General features: G+C 35.3%; 1 protein-coding gene across 2 annotated transcripts in view; it reads left to right on the top strand.

The window, feature by feature from the left end:
- Positions 1 to 18,389, top strand: part of Ints9 (integrator complex subunit 9) — an 87,816-nt gene that overhangs the window by 16,782 nt on the left and 52,645 nt on the right. Inside the window, exons 2-5 of one of the 2 annotated variants that reach the window (XM_027926855.3) lie at positions 2,066 to 2,100; positions 7,895 to 8,022; positions 14,456 to 14,516; positions 17,266 to 17,328. In XM_027926855.3, coding sequence (XP_027782656.1) covers positions 7,958 to 8,022; positions 14,456 to 14,516; positions 17,266 to 17,328 — 189 coding nt within the window. In that variant the 5' untranslated portion in view covers positions 2,066 to 2,100; positions 7,895 to 7,957. The remainder of the gene's footprint in view (positions 1 to 2,065; positions 2,101 to 7,894; positions 8,023 to 14,455; positions 14,517 to 17,265; positions 17,329 to 18,389) is intronic. The other variant, XM_027926853.3, reaches the window with a different exon arrangement.

Here is an 18,389-nt window from a genome sequence, read left to right as displayed (position 1 = left end):
ATAAAATTGTAAGCCCCTTCAAAGATCTGTATGTAAATGTTTAGCCATCTTTATTCATAATCATCAAAAATCATCAAAAATTGGCAATAACCCAAATGTACATCATTTTGTGAGTAGATAAACTGTGGTATATTCATATAGTGGAATACGTCTAAGCAGTAAAAAGGAATGAACTACTGATGCTTGCACCAAGGATGACTCTGAATTATTGGGCTGGTAGTAAGTCTTTTTAATTTTGACCCTTCTGATAGGGTGTAGTTTTAATTTTGACCCTTCTGATAGGGTTTAGTTGTGTCTCATGTGGTTTTAATTTGTACTCCTCTAAGGATTGTTGTTGGGCCTCTTTTCACTTAGCATCCATAATCTTCAGCAAGTGCCTGCTCAGATATTTTGTCCAACTTAACATGTTGTTTAGGGAGTCATAAGAGTTTTGGTTTTTCTGATTTTCTATTTTCAGATTCTTGCAAGTACTTTCAATCTTTAGGTTGTCTTATTCACTCAGTGTGTGACAGGGTGTGGCTCTGTGGTATAGTGAAGACTAGCAGGCTTGAGGCCATGGGTTCAGTCCCCAGCATAAAATAAAAAAATTGATAATTCAGTTATTGATAAAATTTTAGTATGTTTACCAGAACCTAGGCAAATAGATCTACTCTTTGAAGTAAATTTTATGGAATATAGGCATAGATCAAGTTATTTCAGTTAAAAATTTTGTATTTGAATTGAAATACACTGTAAGTATAAAGTTCACTTCAGATTTTGAAGACAGTACAAAAAAGTAATGTAAAATATGTCATTAATATTTTATATTGATTATATGTTAAAATGATAATAATGTAGATATATTGAGTTAAATAAAATGTAGTATTAAAATTAATTTCACCTGTTCCTTTTTACTTTTCTAATCTGACCATTACAAAATTTAAGATGAAGTACATGGTGTGCATTTTATTTTTAGTGAATAGTGCTTTTCCAGAAATTTTATTGTTTTAGATCTTCCATTTAATTCTATGATTCATTTGGAATTCAAAGTTCCCTTTAACCTTTCCCAGTATTTTATAATTTTTTACAGAAGCTAAAAGTCTGATAGGCATAAGCAAAACTACTTTTTTTTTTTAAAGTCTGAGGTTAAAAAGTTTGTGGTTTTATCATTAGGAAGTACCATGTTTTAAAAATGCTAAATATGCTAGTGTACAACTAGTCAGAGATATGGAAATGACTCTGGCAGTAATTTTAATTGAGAAATTGAATACTCTCCCTTCTCTGTTCTACATAAGTATTCTAGCAGGGATTAGATAAGTACAATACAAACTCAGTATTGAGGGAGAATTTAGATGACTAAGAAACTCTATTATCAGTTTTATTTCTAAGGTGCTTGAATTTTTTTTCCCCTAACCATGCTCTCTAAAGTAAATCTGTTGCTCTTTATATCATACATTATCATATTTTTTCTTATTTCTCATATTTTAGTGGAATTATTTGAGAAGTATTTAGAACTTATGGTTCAAGTACAAATTCAGTGTGTTATTAGCTGTGTGATCTTGGGCCTTTATGATTAAAATGGTGACAGTAATGTGAACTTAATTCAGTTGTAGAAGATGAAATTAAAGGATAGGACACATTCGTCAATATATACTAAAGGTAATTCATACAATGAAATTCTCAGTTCCTAATCTTCTAAGCTAGAGTCTACTTTAAATTTAGAGTTCCTTTTCCATTGTCAATGTTTATGTACTCATGAATATGTATATAATATAAATATACTTAATAACATTTCTGGCAATTAAATAATCAATATCATTTGAAATTCTTTTTCATAGTATTATAAAATTTTGTGGAATCTTTAAGAAAAGGGTTTTGCCAAACTTTATAGGACTAGAAGGCCTCAAGGAGTTTATTAAAAGCACTAGTGTCAGGGCTAGGTGTACATCTCAATTGTAGAACACGTACTTAGCATGCTTAAAACCCTAGGCTCAGTCCCCAGCACGGGGTAGGAGAAGGTTGATAGCACAACCTCATTCATTTAAACTGAAAGTCTAAAAGTTTTCTTTTTTCTTTACTTTCCCAGACGGCCTTATCTTGTTGACTCATTCTTCTCATGAGGTAACATCTCCTTTTATTCCATTCCCATTGTCACATCAGTAATTTAAAATTTTGTTTACTTTGCACAAAGACAAATACATTATCAAAGTGAAAATTGTGAACTCTTATTACCACTCAGCATAGTTCCTTGAAAAGTAACAAATATCCCTACCAAATGCTTAATTATTAATACCAAAAGAATGGTCCATTATGATCTTCTGAATTTTTTTTTTTTGGGGGTGGGGGTACCATGAAACTTTTGTAGCCTAAAGAAGACTACTAATGATGTTCACAGAGTAAGAATAATTGTGCTCAAATGTCAGTACTCAAAAAGTTCCAGGTTTTGTAGCATTTTTAATTTCAGATTTTCAGATTAGGAATGTCCATCTGTAGTAAATTGGAAGTCCAGAAAGTGAACATCCTCTCTAATTATTGTACTTCTGTGTTTGGGTAGCTATTCTTACCCCTAACTCTTCCATATGTAAGTTTCTTAAGTTCCATGAAAAAACAGTTTGGAAAGAATTATTATTTTTTGTAACTAATTTTCTCTTTTTCCATTAACATGTAAAAATTTATACACCATTTCTTTTATGATACATTTTAATTTTTGCCACATAAATGGTATTACAATTCTTACTTATTTTGGTACTGGGGATTAAACACAGGGGTGCTTTTACCACTGAGCTACATCCCCTCCCTGCCCGCCCCCCGGCCCACCCCGCTTTTTTTCCCCCATTCTCTTTTTTTAGACAGGATCTCTCTAAGTTACTTAGGACCTCACTAAATTGCTGAGGCTGACCTTGAATTTGTGAGCCTCCTTCTCAGCCTCTTGAATGGCTGAGATTATAAGCATGCACCACCATGCCCAACTCTTATTTTACTAATTATTTACTGTTGCCACATAAAAACTCACTTAAGTTTAATGTACTGAATTTTGTATCCGGCAATCTTGATGAGCTATTATTGGTTGTAATAGTTTATATTTAGAATGTCTTCTCATAAGTGAATAATAACAGTTTCATTTTTCTTTTCTAGTCATTTTCTTTTATTTTTCTTATTTCACTATATGGCATTTTCAGTATAGTGTTGAGTTAGCAGTCATAGTGGGTATCCTTGACTTTTTCTTGACTTTGAAATGACAGTTTCTCTAGTTTCATGACATAAGATTTTGGTTAGAAACTCTTTATCAAATTAAAGAAATAACCTTTCATATAGAGATTGGTAAGAATTCTTACCTTGAATGGGTGCTGAGTTCTTTTTAAATATTTTTCTGAATCTACTGAGATTTGTTTTCTCCTATATTCACTTATGTATGAATCATAGTAATAGATTTTTCTAATATACTGAGAAGCAAAACCATTAGATAAAAACAATTCCCTAAAATTCATTATTGTTTTAAAGGTGGATTTGAATCAGAAACAACCAAAATCACTATTCCACTGCCAGGGAGAATAGCAAGCTGAACATCTTTTCTCTTTTCTAGTAGGTTTCCACAGTGGGTATATGAGTGGTTAATTAAAGAAAAGAGAAAAAAGAAGAAAACTGATGAAACTCATTTATTAACACTACCACCTATTAAAAAAAAAAAAAGTTTCATTCTGAAACAGAATGAAAGAGTTGTTGGCATTAACTCAATCTGAAGGTTATATAGGTTTACATTAGAGATTTAAAGGCAATTTCAGCATTAAAATTGTTTATAGTGAGAGTATCTTTCTACTTTTTTGAATGGAAAGAAAAAACTCAACAAAGGAAATTACTGCTTATGATGGACTGCCCAACAAAGTAATTTAATCTCTTTTGGAGCTTTGTTTTGCCATGCATTAGTCAGCTAGCTAACTCTGTTTAGAACTGGACTATAAACTATATTCTTATCAACTTAAAGTAGCATACCATCTCTATAAAACAAACAAAAATTAGGTCTCTAACCATTCTTTTCTGTCTCTGTAACATGGTATGTGTGGTGTATTGGTCCAGTGCCCTGACTCTAGAGCTCATTCTCATTGGTTCACATCCTGGTGTGGCTTCTTACTGCTTTGGGACCTTGTGCAAGTTTCATAATCTTTCTTTTTTATTTTTTTATTTGTAAAATTGGAAGATATTGCCTACCTCATGGTATTAAAGGAATTAAATGTGAATTTCTTGCAGAATGCCTGACACCTACTAAACACCATATGATAATAACTGAACATTATTATAAGTTCTTTAAACAATACTGGGAGAAAGAACATGTATCATGTTAAGTTTGTGGTTCTTTTTGCAAAAGACAGACTATTTCCCACAACCAGTGATAATGGCTAATGATTTCGTTTTGTATTTTAACAGTGGTAAAAGACTTATAAGTCCTCATATATTAGAAGTATAAACCAAAAAGATTATACCTAGTCTTAGGGGAACACAAATGTCTAATATACTAGTAAATGCCACCATACAATATAAATTCCTTCTACCAGACTTAAGTGACCTCTTGTTCCTCTTAATGATACTATAACTGTACAACTAAAATGACCACATATTATGTGCTAGGTGCTGTGTCCATTCATTTAGTCCTCACAACAATTCTATGAGGATAAAATCTACTTCATTTCACAGATGAGAAAACTGAGTCTTGTGAAATCACACTTTGTGACATCTTTTATAGATGAGGGCTACTAGAATTAGAGCCTAGACAGTGTTACCCCAATCTCCTGCTAAATGTAACCTCACAAATTGCATGTTAAAATTAAAGCTGTTTATCAAATAGTTGACTTTCCTTAGGACCATTTAATTACCTTCAGGTAGCTACTACTAAGGTTATATTTGCATTGGTGACATTCTAGATGGTCTGGCTATAATGTATGAACAGTGGAACAGATCTGCTATGTAACAGTTGTAAGTAGGAAAAGGCTTTTTGGAAAGCCTTTTGGCAGCAGATTTCAAGAGGCATAAAATGCTTTATATTTTCTGACCTAGTTAATGCCACTTCTGGGAATCCTCTAAAGAAGTAGTCCAGCATGGAAAAAGCCTCAGCACTAAAGCTATCAGCACAGCTGTGTTTATAGTCCTGACAACTAGAGGCGGCCCCAGATGCTCAGCAGTGAGGGAGTGACTGACTGCCTGATAAGCCATGGTGTTTACTTAGTCAGTAACCTGAAGTCAGTGCTGCATAGGTGAGGGAAGTCGTCGTCATGATTTTTAAAAGCAGCACACAAAATGATAATCTGTAAAAATGAAAGTCGGATTATGAAGAGAATGGGATTGGTGCATTGTATTTTTCTTTCCAATTTTTTTTCAAACTTTCTGTAGTAAAGACTGATTTCTAATTTTAAGATTCAATTCACATGATGACTTCTGTTCTAGTGCCTTTCTCTTACGACCCTCACTGCATTGCTGAGCGGGTCAGTGGCAGCATCCTGGAGGCTTACGGAGGGTGGTTCTGGAGGCAGTCACTCTCTGGGTACTCAGTGAGTGCTTTTTTTTTTTTTAGTGATCTGTTCTTTTTATTTTTTTCCCATATATTATAGTTGTACATAATGGTGGGATTGTTGTTTCATATTCATACATATAAACAATATAGTAACAGTATAATTTGGCTAATACCACTGACCAGAGCTTTCCCTTTTCCTCCTGTCCTCCTTCCCCCAGCTCCCTTTCTTCTATTTTGCTGATCTTCCTTCAGTTTTCATGAGATCCTCACCCTGTAGGTGCCTCTTTATTAGTAGCATGAACTGAGGCTTTCCCTGGGTCTCGGTGTGCTCAGGTGACCACAGTGCAGTTTGGGAGGCAATGGTGGGCCCTTGAGAGTCAGGGGAGCTCAATGTGTTATTGGCTCAGTTCTCAGACAAACCTCAAACTATATGAAGCAGTTTCCTCATCCATCCAAGGCTGATGAGATCAGGGTCTTACACTTTTAGATGCTCTGAAACATGTTTCTTCCTTTTGGTTCTTCCTCTTTCTTTGTCCTTAGACAACAGTAACAAATGTGAGATCTTTCAGCTCACTTCTTTGGCTGAAATCTTTTGAGCAGAACCTTTTATATATCGGTCATCTATCTTCTGGTATGCTTTCTTATCCATAATTTAGAATTAAGGGTGAAAATAAAAAATATTTATTCTGTATGGCTGGCTCAATTTTCACTTACCTTTTGTTTTCTGATTACAAAAATATAGTAAATACTCATTGCTGAATGTTTGAAAAATAGAGAAAGCTGAGAGGAAAAAAAAATTGCAACATAATCTTTTCACCCAGAAACGACCATTATATGCATTTTGTTTTATTTCCTTCCGAGTTTTTTCTGAATACCTTATTTTTTTACTTTTGAAAGGAGAGATATAGGAAAACTATTATTAGAACATTTACTATGATTGGAAGAAATCTTACATGATGCTTTGTCTTTATTTTGAGGTAGTCTCTGTGACAGATATTATTTGCCTAGGGATAAAGACTTCAGCTATCATTGGGGAATCAAGTGTAGGTGAGATAGGGTTATCTCTGACTTAATTTGTAGTTCTGATATCTATCAAAGAAGGAACTTATGTAAAGTTTAAGTACACAAAAAATGCATCCTAGACTTTTGAAAGATGATTACAATTTTAAATAATTTGTTGTTTTCATCATAAATACTTCTGTAGCTTTTCAGAACATGTGAGAAATTTTGATTTGATAAAATGTAACCATTCTACATAAACTTGGAATAAAGATGCTTGTAAAAACACCCACAATTTCTTGGCTGTTAGCCTCCTCATTTTTAGAACATGCAGTTTAAAAGAAATCATCAATTCCTATAATGTCCTCTGGGAAAAAGGAGAAAATTCATTCCATGAACAGAATCAACAGAACAAATATTTGAAAGACTTGGCCTAAGCAGTGGATGACTGTGCATGGCTGGGCTTTGATGTAGGATTACTCTGATTTGTCCTGTCCTTGTGCTTAAATCAGAAGGAAACTGGATTTGTCAAGGGATTAGGAACATTGATTGCTCTATTATCTGGCTTTGCTGTTCAAAGGAGGCTTCTACAGAATGACTTTACATGTGGGGGAAAAAGGTCTTTGCCCCTTTTTCCATTTGTTTCTTTCAGAACACAGTAAAATTATTAAAGGTGACAGGGTGTTTCCCATATAACAAAACTTCAGTGCAGCATAGCTGTTGTCCCCACTATACTTAGGAGGACATGGGAAAAACTTCAGGTCAGTGTATTTGTCTTGCCTTTAGCACTCCCCTTTTGTACACCCTTGTAGACTGTACCCTTTGACTTTTAAGCTCTGCTCTCTCAGGTAAGAGACTCCTGATTAGCTGGAGTGGGTAGCTCACCCTCCTGCTTAGTGTGTGCACATTAGGCAGCTCACTAGGCCTTTTGAGCCATTTCTTCTGACAAGGCTGAGCCATAATCTTTTACTGATGCTTAATAGCCAACCTTTCTAACCATGTCCTCTTTAGAAAATCACTTATCTTAGTTACAGGAGAGGAAAAAACAAACGTAGAACACAGTTGGAGGATTCAGCTTAGAGTTTTATTGACTTGCACAGTTTAAGGCAGTACTTAGGTACAGCTGGGAAGTATAGTGTGAAAGCTAAACAGATAGCCATAGCCTTAAAACCCTCCAATTTGAACAACTGTGGCCCCTCTGAAACTGCTTCCCTGAGATGTAGCTTGGTGTCTTACAAAAAGTCTGATCTATAATCTGAGACTTGATTGTTTTGTACTGTGAGAAAAAGTAGTGCCCAAGCAGTTAAGTGAAGGTTGTGTAGAGATTTAATTGAACTTACATGCTGTTAGTTCACCTTACTTAGACTTTTTCTGTAATGAATATTGATAAAAATGATGTAATTTTCTTTGCAGTATTGCCTGTCGGGTCACCCAACCTTACCATGCAATGTGCTCAAATTCAAATCAACCACCATTATGTTGGACTGCGGACTGGATATGACTTCTACCCTAAATTTCCTTCCTTTGCCACTTGTTCAAAGGTATGTGCTATTATATACTGAGACAAAATTATCTTTGGGTTAGCTGGAAAATGGTACCTGTTAGTTTGAAATTTACCACTACCTATGTGTTGTCCCATAAGTTTGCTTTATCTGCAAAAATGCTCTTTACCAAAATAATTTCCTTTGGCTATGTTGGTAGAAAGTTTCCTATTGATTTATTGATCGACTTCTTTATTATAACTTCTTCTGGGCTTCTGTAAAATGTTCCTGCATCTGCTCAGTGCAACTAAGGTCATGTATAATTCATCTGTCTTGATAATTCATATAGAGCTAATAAATGACCGACTGATGAGCCCAAGAATTCATTTTAGGATCATTTAACTGCCTTTGCAGGGACTTGACATTGCAGAGTCTAACATTTCTTTCTAGTATGTACATTATTTTCATGTTAGTCAACTTGAGATATCATACAACTATATACATAGCCCAGGTTTATGTCTTAAATCAGATAGATTACCTTGGGCCTACAATCATCACTGTTTATACTTAATTAAGATTTCATTTTAGGAAATTGGTTTCCCAGCTTGCTACTACTTAGAAGTAGCAGTTTATAAGAAAAATGGCTAACTTTTAGAATCAAGTATACTCACAGGAGCAGAAAAATGACACATATAAGATAGGAAATAGAAAAGCTATCTAAAGCAGATTTAAGAGCTTAAAAGCATACCTAGCTGAGTAAACCATCTAATTTATTTCAGTTATTCCTGAAGACATCACTGAATGTCATAATTACTTACAGTGATAACCTCTGAACTATCTAGAAAAATTATAATCAACCATTGATTTTTTTTTTCCTTTTCCTGAGATAAGGATATAATAAGGTGGTTTGAGGATAAGGTCTGAGATAATTTCAGTTTACATTTTATGCAAAGCTAATACATTGACCATCCACAGGTATTATTCATAATGAGGAGTAGGGCAGTGGAATTTTTACATGATAAATTAATTAAAATACTCTTATGGTACTATTTCCCCACAAAGAGCAAATTGTTCATTCATTCAGTGTTTATTAAGAATTTGTCCTGTTCTGGACCACAGATTCTGATAATAGCAAGACTGATTTCTTGTCCTCATAGAACTTATAATCCACAGGGGAGAAAGACATTGCAGTGAAAGACTCAACTATGCTTGGGATAAGGAAACAGCTATATACTTAAATAATTACTTTTTAAATAAAACACAAGAGACTTTGAGGGTTTCCTTTCCCAAAAGGACCTGACTTGCTTTGTGAGGATTTCCTGGGTGAGCCAAACCAGAGTTGGTCAGACAGGCCCAGGGGCATGTCTCCCCTTCCTCTTCAGTCTTATCTTCATCTGTTCTATTCTCACAGCCCTGGCTCCACAGTTGAGTCCATTCCACTCTCTCTTCTGTTGCCATTGTTTTACTCAGAGGGAAGTTACACTAGTGGGAAGGTTGGCAGTTCATACAGCTCCTTATAAAGAGTGTCTCGCTTGGCCAGAACTTGTGGAGACACACTTTCTTAAAATAGTATCCCCTTTCTCTCCCTCCCTGTGCCTCACCCTGCTTTGCCTTCAGAGCACTTCTCATTATGTTACATAGGCAGTTTTATTTATTGTCTTCTCCTCCAGATATGTTCCTTAAGGGCAGGGATATTGTTCATTCTATGCTGTTTTCCTGGAGCCTAAAATAGTTCTTGGCATGTAGTTACAGTCACTTCCTAGTAAATATTTGTTGTATGAATGAATCATTTTATCATCTTTGGATCCCACCCTGTCTCATCTTCTCAGTCTTTGCATTATTATAATTAATTGTATTATATTATTATTATTAAATTATTATTGTCTCTTTCCTTTATCTCAGATCTTTACATCTTAACTCACTCTTTTCCATTTAATAAAAGTTAGTCACTTCTAAGTTAAAATTTAAACATTTTTTAATCTTTTCAACTTCCCTTTCCTCATCACAATGTCTCTGAGTGCTGTACAAGCTTTACTTAGTTACAGCTGCCCACACAGCTCCACCAGAACAGCTTTAACTAAAATCACAGATGACTCAGCCACTCAGCTGCACCAGCCTCTATGATTACTTACTCTTCATTCTCTTACTTTTTCTTTTCCATAGATTTCAGAGACTCGTCTTCCTCTAACTGGCTGTTACATATTGGAATTTTTCAGTGTTCGCTGCTTAGTCATTGTGTGTCCATCAAGGATATTTAATAAATGCTCAGGACTTCAAAAATCATCCAAATAATAACTTAACAGATGTGTATCTTTTTTTTTTTTAAGAGAGAGAGAGAGAATTCTTTAATATTTATTTTTTAGTTTTCGGTGGACACAACATCTTTATTTTATTTTTATGTGGTGCTGAGGATTGAACCCAGCGCCCCGCACATGCCAGGCGAGCGCGTTACCGCTTGAGCCACATCCCCAGCCCACAAATGTGTATCTTTAGTTGATTTCTTCTGTTTCCAGATTCATGTATTCAAAAAGAGGACTCAGTTTCTCTCTTTGGATATGCCTTTGATATCACTTCAAAAGTGAGCATGCCCCAAAATGAAGTCATGATCAGATGTAGTCCAGTAAAAAGAACAAACCTTCTCCCACCTGGTTTTCCTCTAAATTTCCTATCTTAGTTTCCTATCTTAATGACTGGCATCCTGTTAAAAAAACAACTAGAGAACTGGGAGTTAACTTAGATATAACCCCCTTAACAACTCCCCCTTATTCATTTTTTTTCATTAAGCTGTATCATTGTTAGCGTCTATACAGTTCCAGAAACCAGTCACTTCTCTGCAGTGTTCCCATAGTCATTATCATCTTTTATACTACTACTAAAGCCTCCTAACCAGTTTTTTCAAGTCTAATCCTGCCCACAGCAGCCAGTTGTCTTTTGATAAAACTTTTTATTTGGAAAGCTGCAAGAATAACACTAACAGCTCCTGATAACATCTCTTAATTTAAGTATATTTAATGTATCCTAATGATTAGGTTGGGTTTATTATTTTTGGTAGGAATACCATGTCATTGATGGTCTGTTTTATCAAAAGGCACATGATGTTATTTTCCCCAGAATGATCCTTTAGAATTGCAAGTCTAATCTTGTCTCTCACGTGTTTAAAACCTCTCAATGGTTTTCATTGATCTTAGGGTAGACACCAAACTCATCTTGATGTATTACATTTATACTAGCCCCTCAAATATCTTTTCTTTCTACTCTATCTTTTGTTCTTTGTTTTCATTCAGTTTCAAAGAAATCTTGTTGGTTTTTTTATTTTATTTTTATTTTTTAGTTGTAGTTGGACACAACACCTTTATTTCACTTGTTTATATTTGTATGTGGTGCTGAGGATCGAACCCAGGGTCTCGCACATGCGAGGTGAGCGCTCTACCACTGAGCCACAACCCAAGTCCCTCAAAGAAATCTTATATCCAGCCTCAGAGCTTCCACAAACATTGTTCCTCAGCCTGAAAGTCTCTTTTCTCCTTCTCCCACCCTACTTTTCCCTCAGCCTGCTTTAGCAGGAGCTCACCTCTAGATCATCTGAGATGACAATTCATATGTTAGAAGGACATGAAGATGGCATTCTAATTGAATGGGGGGATTCCATACAAATTCAGGGACTCTCCCTGAAGTTTCGTTTGAATAACATTTTATATAAGATGTCTCTACCAAAGACTGGAGAAAATGACAGGAGGAAATTACTGGACCTGGTAACTGTCTTCTTTCTCTTGCCTTAGAATACTTGTTTGTTTGAATCTTTATGGGAGTAATTTACCTATTTTGCAAAATAAGTAATCACCAGAAAGATAGATCTTATGCACGTTTTTTTCCTTGACTAAAAAAAATTGAATGGTATTATTTTTCTCTCAGAAGTTGTTGTAATAAAATAGTGGATGCAAAGATGCACTTGTTTACAATTATCCTATTTCTAATATCTTCACCCATCATTGTATTTAAGGTAGACTTCTATAGAGAGCTCTGTCTCTTGGTTTACAAATTTTACACAAATTTTTAATCATGAAGAACAAAGCAATAATTCCCTTCCCCTTTGGTAGATAACAACCATGACTGGGGTAAGCAGAAGGTGCCGTGGGTCTTGCAATAAGCAGTTTGTAGTTTACTAATTAACTCTGTGGTTTGTTCATTACCTCGTTGGAACACAATAACCAACTATTTTCATATCTGTAGTCAGCAGCATCCCTTTTGCCATTTGGTGGCATATTTTAATAATCTTAACTGCTCTGAATTTGCAGAGATGAGGCTCCAGAAGTTTCAGATTTTGGTGCATTTCAGATTTTTGGATTCTGGATGCTCAACCAGTAAAGTCTGCAAATATTCAAAACCTGAAAAGCCCTGAAATCTGAAACCTTCTAGTCCCAAGCATTTCAGATTAGGCATACTCAACCTATATGGTTATAATGTGGTCATGCTTGCTTTTGAGTATTCAGTCCATCTAATCACAAAGTCCCAAATCCAAAATGACTATGAAAAAGGCTTTGAGGTTATGAAGAATGTGTATCAGGACTTCAAACTCTACAATCCCTGAAATTTGTGCTTTTTAAAAAGAGTTATTTTTCTGACTTACTGCATCTGTCATCTGATTGGGTGTGGCGGGGGGAGAAAGAGGGGTGGTTGGGGGTGGAGCAGAGAGATGAGGACAGACAGACTGTACTTCCTTTGCTCCTGTTATCTTTGAAAGAGGAGGGGATGTTTACAGCCTTGTTTTAGAGTGCATGAAATGAGAATAGTGACCACATTATCTTGTGATTACACTTTTATTAGAAGGCTTGCTTTTTAAATCTGATCTGATAGTAAATATATTTTTCAAGAAATAAGACATTTACAAGTAACAACACCGTTGACTATTCCGAAATGAGATGGGAATCATGAAAGGTAATGGTAATAGAATATTTTTCTGAGAGGTTAAAGCAGAAAACTCCCAGAGTTTTCCCAAATGAAAGAAAGACATTTATCAGATATTATTTAAACTAAACAAATTTGATTCTCCCACTTAGTGATTTTTCACTCTCAAGTACAAAATTTAAAATTCTCACTTTTGGATTAATAAAGGCAAAATGTAAACAGTTAACCAAGATAAAATGTATATGGGAGTTCATTGTACTTATCTTCTTATAACTTTTCTGTAAGTTTGGGATTAATGTCAAAATTAAAAGTTACTCCCCAAATTCTCAGGTTTTTTTTTCCTAAGATTAAATGTGCATATATTTTATTCAGATTATATTTTCTTTGTTTTGGATTTAGATTACTAGGGATTGAACCCAGCGTCTACTACGTCCTGAGCAACATCTGAGTGACATACCAGCCCTTTTTAAAGTTTTTTTATTTTGAGACATTCTCCCTAAGTTGCCCAGGCTGGCCTGAAACTTGGGATCCTCCTGCCTGGCACTCACAAGTAGCAGGCATGAGGCAGCACCATGTCTAACCTTTATTCAGATTTTTAATCTTTACTAGAAGATTGAAAAATATTTACATATCTATGATTTTGCTTGAGTAGGAAACCAGAATCTGATAAAATTATTTGGGGAAGAGAGTGAAGGACTGTGCAAATAGTTGGTTTCTAATGAGAGTCCTTTTACTCTCATACCCTTACTTTGCCCTTGATTTTCATTTTAGACATTAACCTTGGGGTGAAGAGCGGAAAGCCTCTCACCTTCCTACTCATACTCTTGGTGTTCTTTTTCTTACCACATCTCTTTGGTCTTTAAGTTTTTTGTCCTACCATAGTAATTGTTTTCTCTCCTGAATTATTGATAATTTTAGCTTTGGTATAATTCTCTACACAACTGGTAGAACACAGTTTACCAGAAGTCAATGTTTTTTTAATCCAGGCTTCTTAATATAACATACATGAAGTTAATCTTACCTTCTAGAAACTCTTCACCCAGGTGAAATAGCAGTCAGGGTGTCATTTTATCACGCTTGGGAAAACTAGCTTCATTTTCTGTAATTGGAAACTCAAACCATAGGTGACAAGTGACTAATCCACTTGTCAGCATTAAATCCAGAGTGTGGATTTGACTAGAATCCATTTCCATATTCAGTAACCCACGCCTGCCTTCTCATCTACATTGGGATGCTACCCATTCGCCCTCCACTCAGGATTGTCATTAAGTAGTAAGACAAGGTAAAGTTGGGGAGCAATTGCAAAACTACCAAACACTAATGCCTCATTTGTCTTTTTTCTTTATTTTTCTGCATAACATTCTTTTTAATTTTCCTAATTTTGTAGTAAACTGTTTGACCTTCTAATATTCTATTGCCACATAATTCTTGAACTTAATAAAACATGGTTATTTCTCATCTTTTTGTTGTGGATGAGCATTACTGCCAGTAATTTCAAACTGTTTTTAATTTTATGGGGACAGTGTAGTCACTATGAAATCACTGAGGATTATAATCTATTTAGGATAATTTAATTTTTGTCTTGCAGTCCCAGGCTATCTAATCTTCCTGGCTGGTCCCTGAAGGATGGAAATGCTTTCTTGGACAAGGTAATGCCCCGGACAGAAATCTGAAATCTATCTGTACCCCGTGGAAAGCCATCTTATCATACCTGAACCAATCTGTTGTAATGTGACTTACAGGATCCTTTTCAATTTTCTTGTGTATTCTCCCACAAAATAACCCACAGTCCTCACTGAGGTCTGTAGTAATTATTGTTTTTAACTGCTTTTTAAAGAAATCTCAGTGTTCAGCTTCAGATCAAATTGGTGCATGTGTAAAAATCTAAGTACTGTAGCTGCATCCCAGCAACAGGAGGATGGCAAGTTCAAAGCCAGCCTCTGCAACTTAGCAACTTAGACCCTGTCTCAAAATAAAAAATAAATGAGGATATGATTCAGTAGTAAAATGCCCCAGGTTCAATTCCTGGTAAACCCCCCCCCCCCCCAAAAAAAAAAAAGGTATTGTCACAGAAAGAAAACTGTTATTCCTATAATTGTGATTAGAGTTTCAAAGATTATATTTATTAAAGAGTTCATCAACTGATTAAATACAAGACCAAAGCTACAAAAAGTCTTAAAACTATAATATACTTATAGTTTGTATAAAGAAGAATCAGAGATACAGGAAAGTTAAAAATTGTAAGGCTTCTCCAGTTCTTTTCTTGGTCCTCTAAATCATTTTCCTCTTGTAATTTTACAATTGAAAAACTGAATGACTTTAAGATCCTTAACATGATTCATGAATAAGACATTTTTTTCTTATATCAGATATTTATAATAAATTCCTTTTTTACAGAATTAACTACTATAATTGCACCCCCCCACACCAAGTGTAAGCCAATGCATAATTCAAAACCAGATTTCTCTCTTATAGCTGACTATAAAATTATGCGACATTCAGAAACCTGTGTACCTGATTTCAGCCTGAGTCTCCTACTGGCTATAAATCATTGTTCCCTGAAAAATGCTCAGAAGCATCCCATTACCACTGCATTGTGAGCGAAATGACTTGCATGTGTATGTGAAGTATTTCATTAGAAGGGAGTGATGAATAAGATACAGTGACATTGTAAGTGTTTGGAATGGTAAATATGCTTCTGCAGGCCAGGAAGAATGAGTGCCTCCCAGAGACATGCCTTTGTGGGAGGAAGATTACATAGCCAGTTTAAGGTTAGCAAAGCTTTGAAATTTCCCATGGTTTGTCTTTAATTGTTTTTAACCTCATCCTAAGAGAGTTGGGAGTCTTCTCCCATTAAACATAATTGCTTATTTGTTTTTAACTGGCAGGTACATTGTAACTAACTGTTTTTGACTCAGCCTATCCATAGTTAAATCAATACTCATGACTTATGTGGTACTCATAGAAGGAGAGGAAACAGCAAACAAGGGGAAGAAGTTTCTGATATGAGATTTGTAAACTTTGGAAGGACAGTAATAAAATTAATGCCCTATTTTCAAGTAAAGATTTAGAGTAAAATCATCATTCAGACTCTGATTTATAAATTTAGATACATGTGTATTTGAAAATATAGAAATATATGTTTAATGACTAATGAAAACACAAAGGAATGAAACTATTAACTATTTTTCCCTTCTGGAAAGATCAAAGGGTACTATCAACCAAATTCTGTTTTGTTGTAAAGTCATAGATAGCATTAACCTTGATGATACAAAAAATCTACCATAAACTTGTTTAAAGTGTCACTGAGGAAAGAAAACTCTGGTGGCCTTCTGGAGGCATGGGAGCAGACCCTGTTGGTGGCCCTGTATCCCTTAAACCTTTCCATTTCAGTGTGTTCCGGCATAATTCCAGCTGCTGGTATCCATGTGGCTTTGCCTGATAATTTTTTTGTAAAACTGCACATTATGCAGGAGTTGGTAAATAAATAATACTGAAATGTATTTTTGTATCATTTCTCAGAGTTTCCCCTGAGAATAAGTTCTAGTTTTCCGAAGTGGTATGTCAATAACATCCATTATCAGCCACCTTTCTTCCTGTTGATAACTTCCTCATTTATGTGGGAGGTACTGGAAAAACAGCAACCACATGTAAACTACTTGTTCTCCAGTCCTTTTCTCAGGGATGGCCTTTGGAAGAATTCATACTGTCTCATGGGCATATTAAGTATGATTGTCATGAATTCAGTGGGGAGTTATATTCTGTTCCTTTATGCGTATACTTTTTTCTTTTGAATAAATATATTTAGTTTATAATCCCAAATAAAGGATATGTTTACAGAGATGAGCATTACATTCACAGTTTTTCCCTACCTTTGATCTTCCTGCCTTATTTGCCCTTTTCCCCGCAACCCTTGGTAAGTGTAGAAAAGGCTCGCAGTAATTTGTCTAGAGCCATGACTCCTAACCTGATTGCATAGCAGAATCACTGGAGGTACTTATCATAAATACAGATTCCATGTCCTTATCCCCAGTTTCTGATTCCTTAGTTCTTAGCTAGGGCCCAAGTAGTTTTCATTTCATCAGTGTCTCCAGATAACTCTAATGTTGTTGGCGTGGACTTCATAACTATTGGAAACCACTGGATCAGGGTTATAGAAACAGCATGGATTCCTGCCTGGCTTCCTTGAAGAGGCATCAAGTAGTATGTATGGGAATTCTGAATCTGCCACCAAGCAGCCTTTTTGCCCTCAATAAGATTCTAGGCCTACCTGAATCTAACTAAACAGGGAACAGTTAGCCTAAATAACCTCCCACCTTCACAGTTTGGTTGAAGATGTTATTTCTTTGATACTGTATAGGATATCTCTTCCTAGTATTTCCTCTTTATCTCTTCTAGGAGCTGAAGGAGTGCTCAGGTCATGTGTTTGTGGATTCTGTGCCTGAATTCTGTTTACCAGAGGTAAGATGAAAAGGAATCTTAATGTAGAAACAGCATATCATGTAATCTCTCACAGTGAAGCCAAGACATAGTTTTAAGGGGCTTAGCTTTCTATTTTCAAATTGAAATGAATCTGTTTTTCCCAGCACATTGTTATAAGCTAAAATATTATTTAGGAGCTTTTTATATTGACTATAAATCATTTAAGTCACTGTCTTCTTCCTATTTATAACTTTCTATAATCCCCATTGATTCTTTCAGGGCATAGTTTTGAGTTAGGTAAGGAATTAACTCAAGCTTTTCAGTTTTGTAATTATAATGCCTGTGTGCTTAGATTAAACCGTACTTTTCATAGTCTTGCTTACAGTGGGTACTTGAGGGTTGCTGTTATTCCACCAATGCCAGTAAACTGTAAAAATTCTTGCTGACTTAAAATATATTGAATATTACTTGAAATTCATGAATTCTGAACTGAGTGATGGATATCTGATGCTTACATTATTATCACAATGAAACTTGTTAGGGTTTGGGACCAATTTCACCCTTTCAAAGAAAAATGAGACAGTTTCCATTAGTTTTTGAGGTAACTAATCTCAGCTGACAGGTCTGATTCCAGAGAAACTTCCATGAAGTTCTCAATGGATAGGTGAAGTGTAGGGAGGCCAGTGGTTTCCCCAGAGTTCCTGATGATATTAGTGAGAAGCGGTCATCCTTTTATTTCCACATGCCTAGTGAGTACGGTGAGTGTGGAAAGCACATTCACACTTAAGGGTCAAAGAGAAAAGACAGTATGAAGTGCAGCTTCCCTTATTTTTATCTTTTCTTCCTCCAACTCTTTACATTTTTACACTTTTGTTTGATCCCTGTAGATGAACTTTTTTCTTTCTTTGAAGTATGTGTGCGTGCATCTTTTGGGGTTACCAGAGCAAAAGAAAAAGAGCACAAGGTAATGGAAGGTGACAGGTAAGGCAGGAAGTTTGAGATATGCTGATAAGAATAAAGGCAGACAGTTAAGAATCTTGAACCCTCCATTACTGCTGTTAAAATCTTTTTGTCATTCATGTTTGTCACTTAAGGAATTG

The sequence above is a fragment of the Marmota flaviventris genome, chromosome 3, assembly GCF_047511675.1.
Source record: "Marmota flaviventris isolate mMarFla1 chromosome 3, mMarFla1.hap1, whole genome shotgun sequence".
In the NCBI taxonomy this organism is placed as follows: Eukaryota; Metazoa; Chordata; class Mammalia; order Rodentia; family Sciuridae; genus Marmota; species Marmota flaviventris.
The sequence above is the reverse complement of the archived record's forward strand: the minus strand, read 5'-3'. Positions and strand labels throughout refer to the sequence as shown.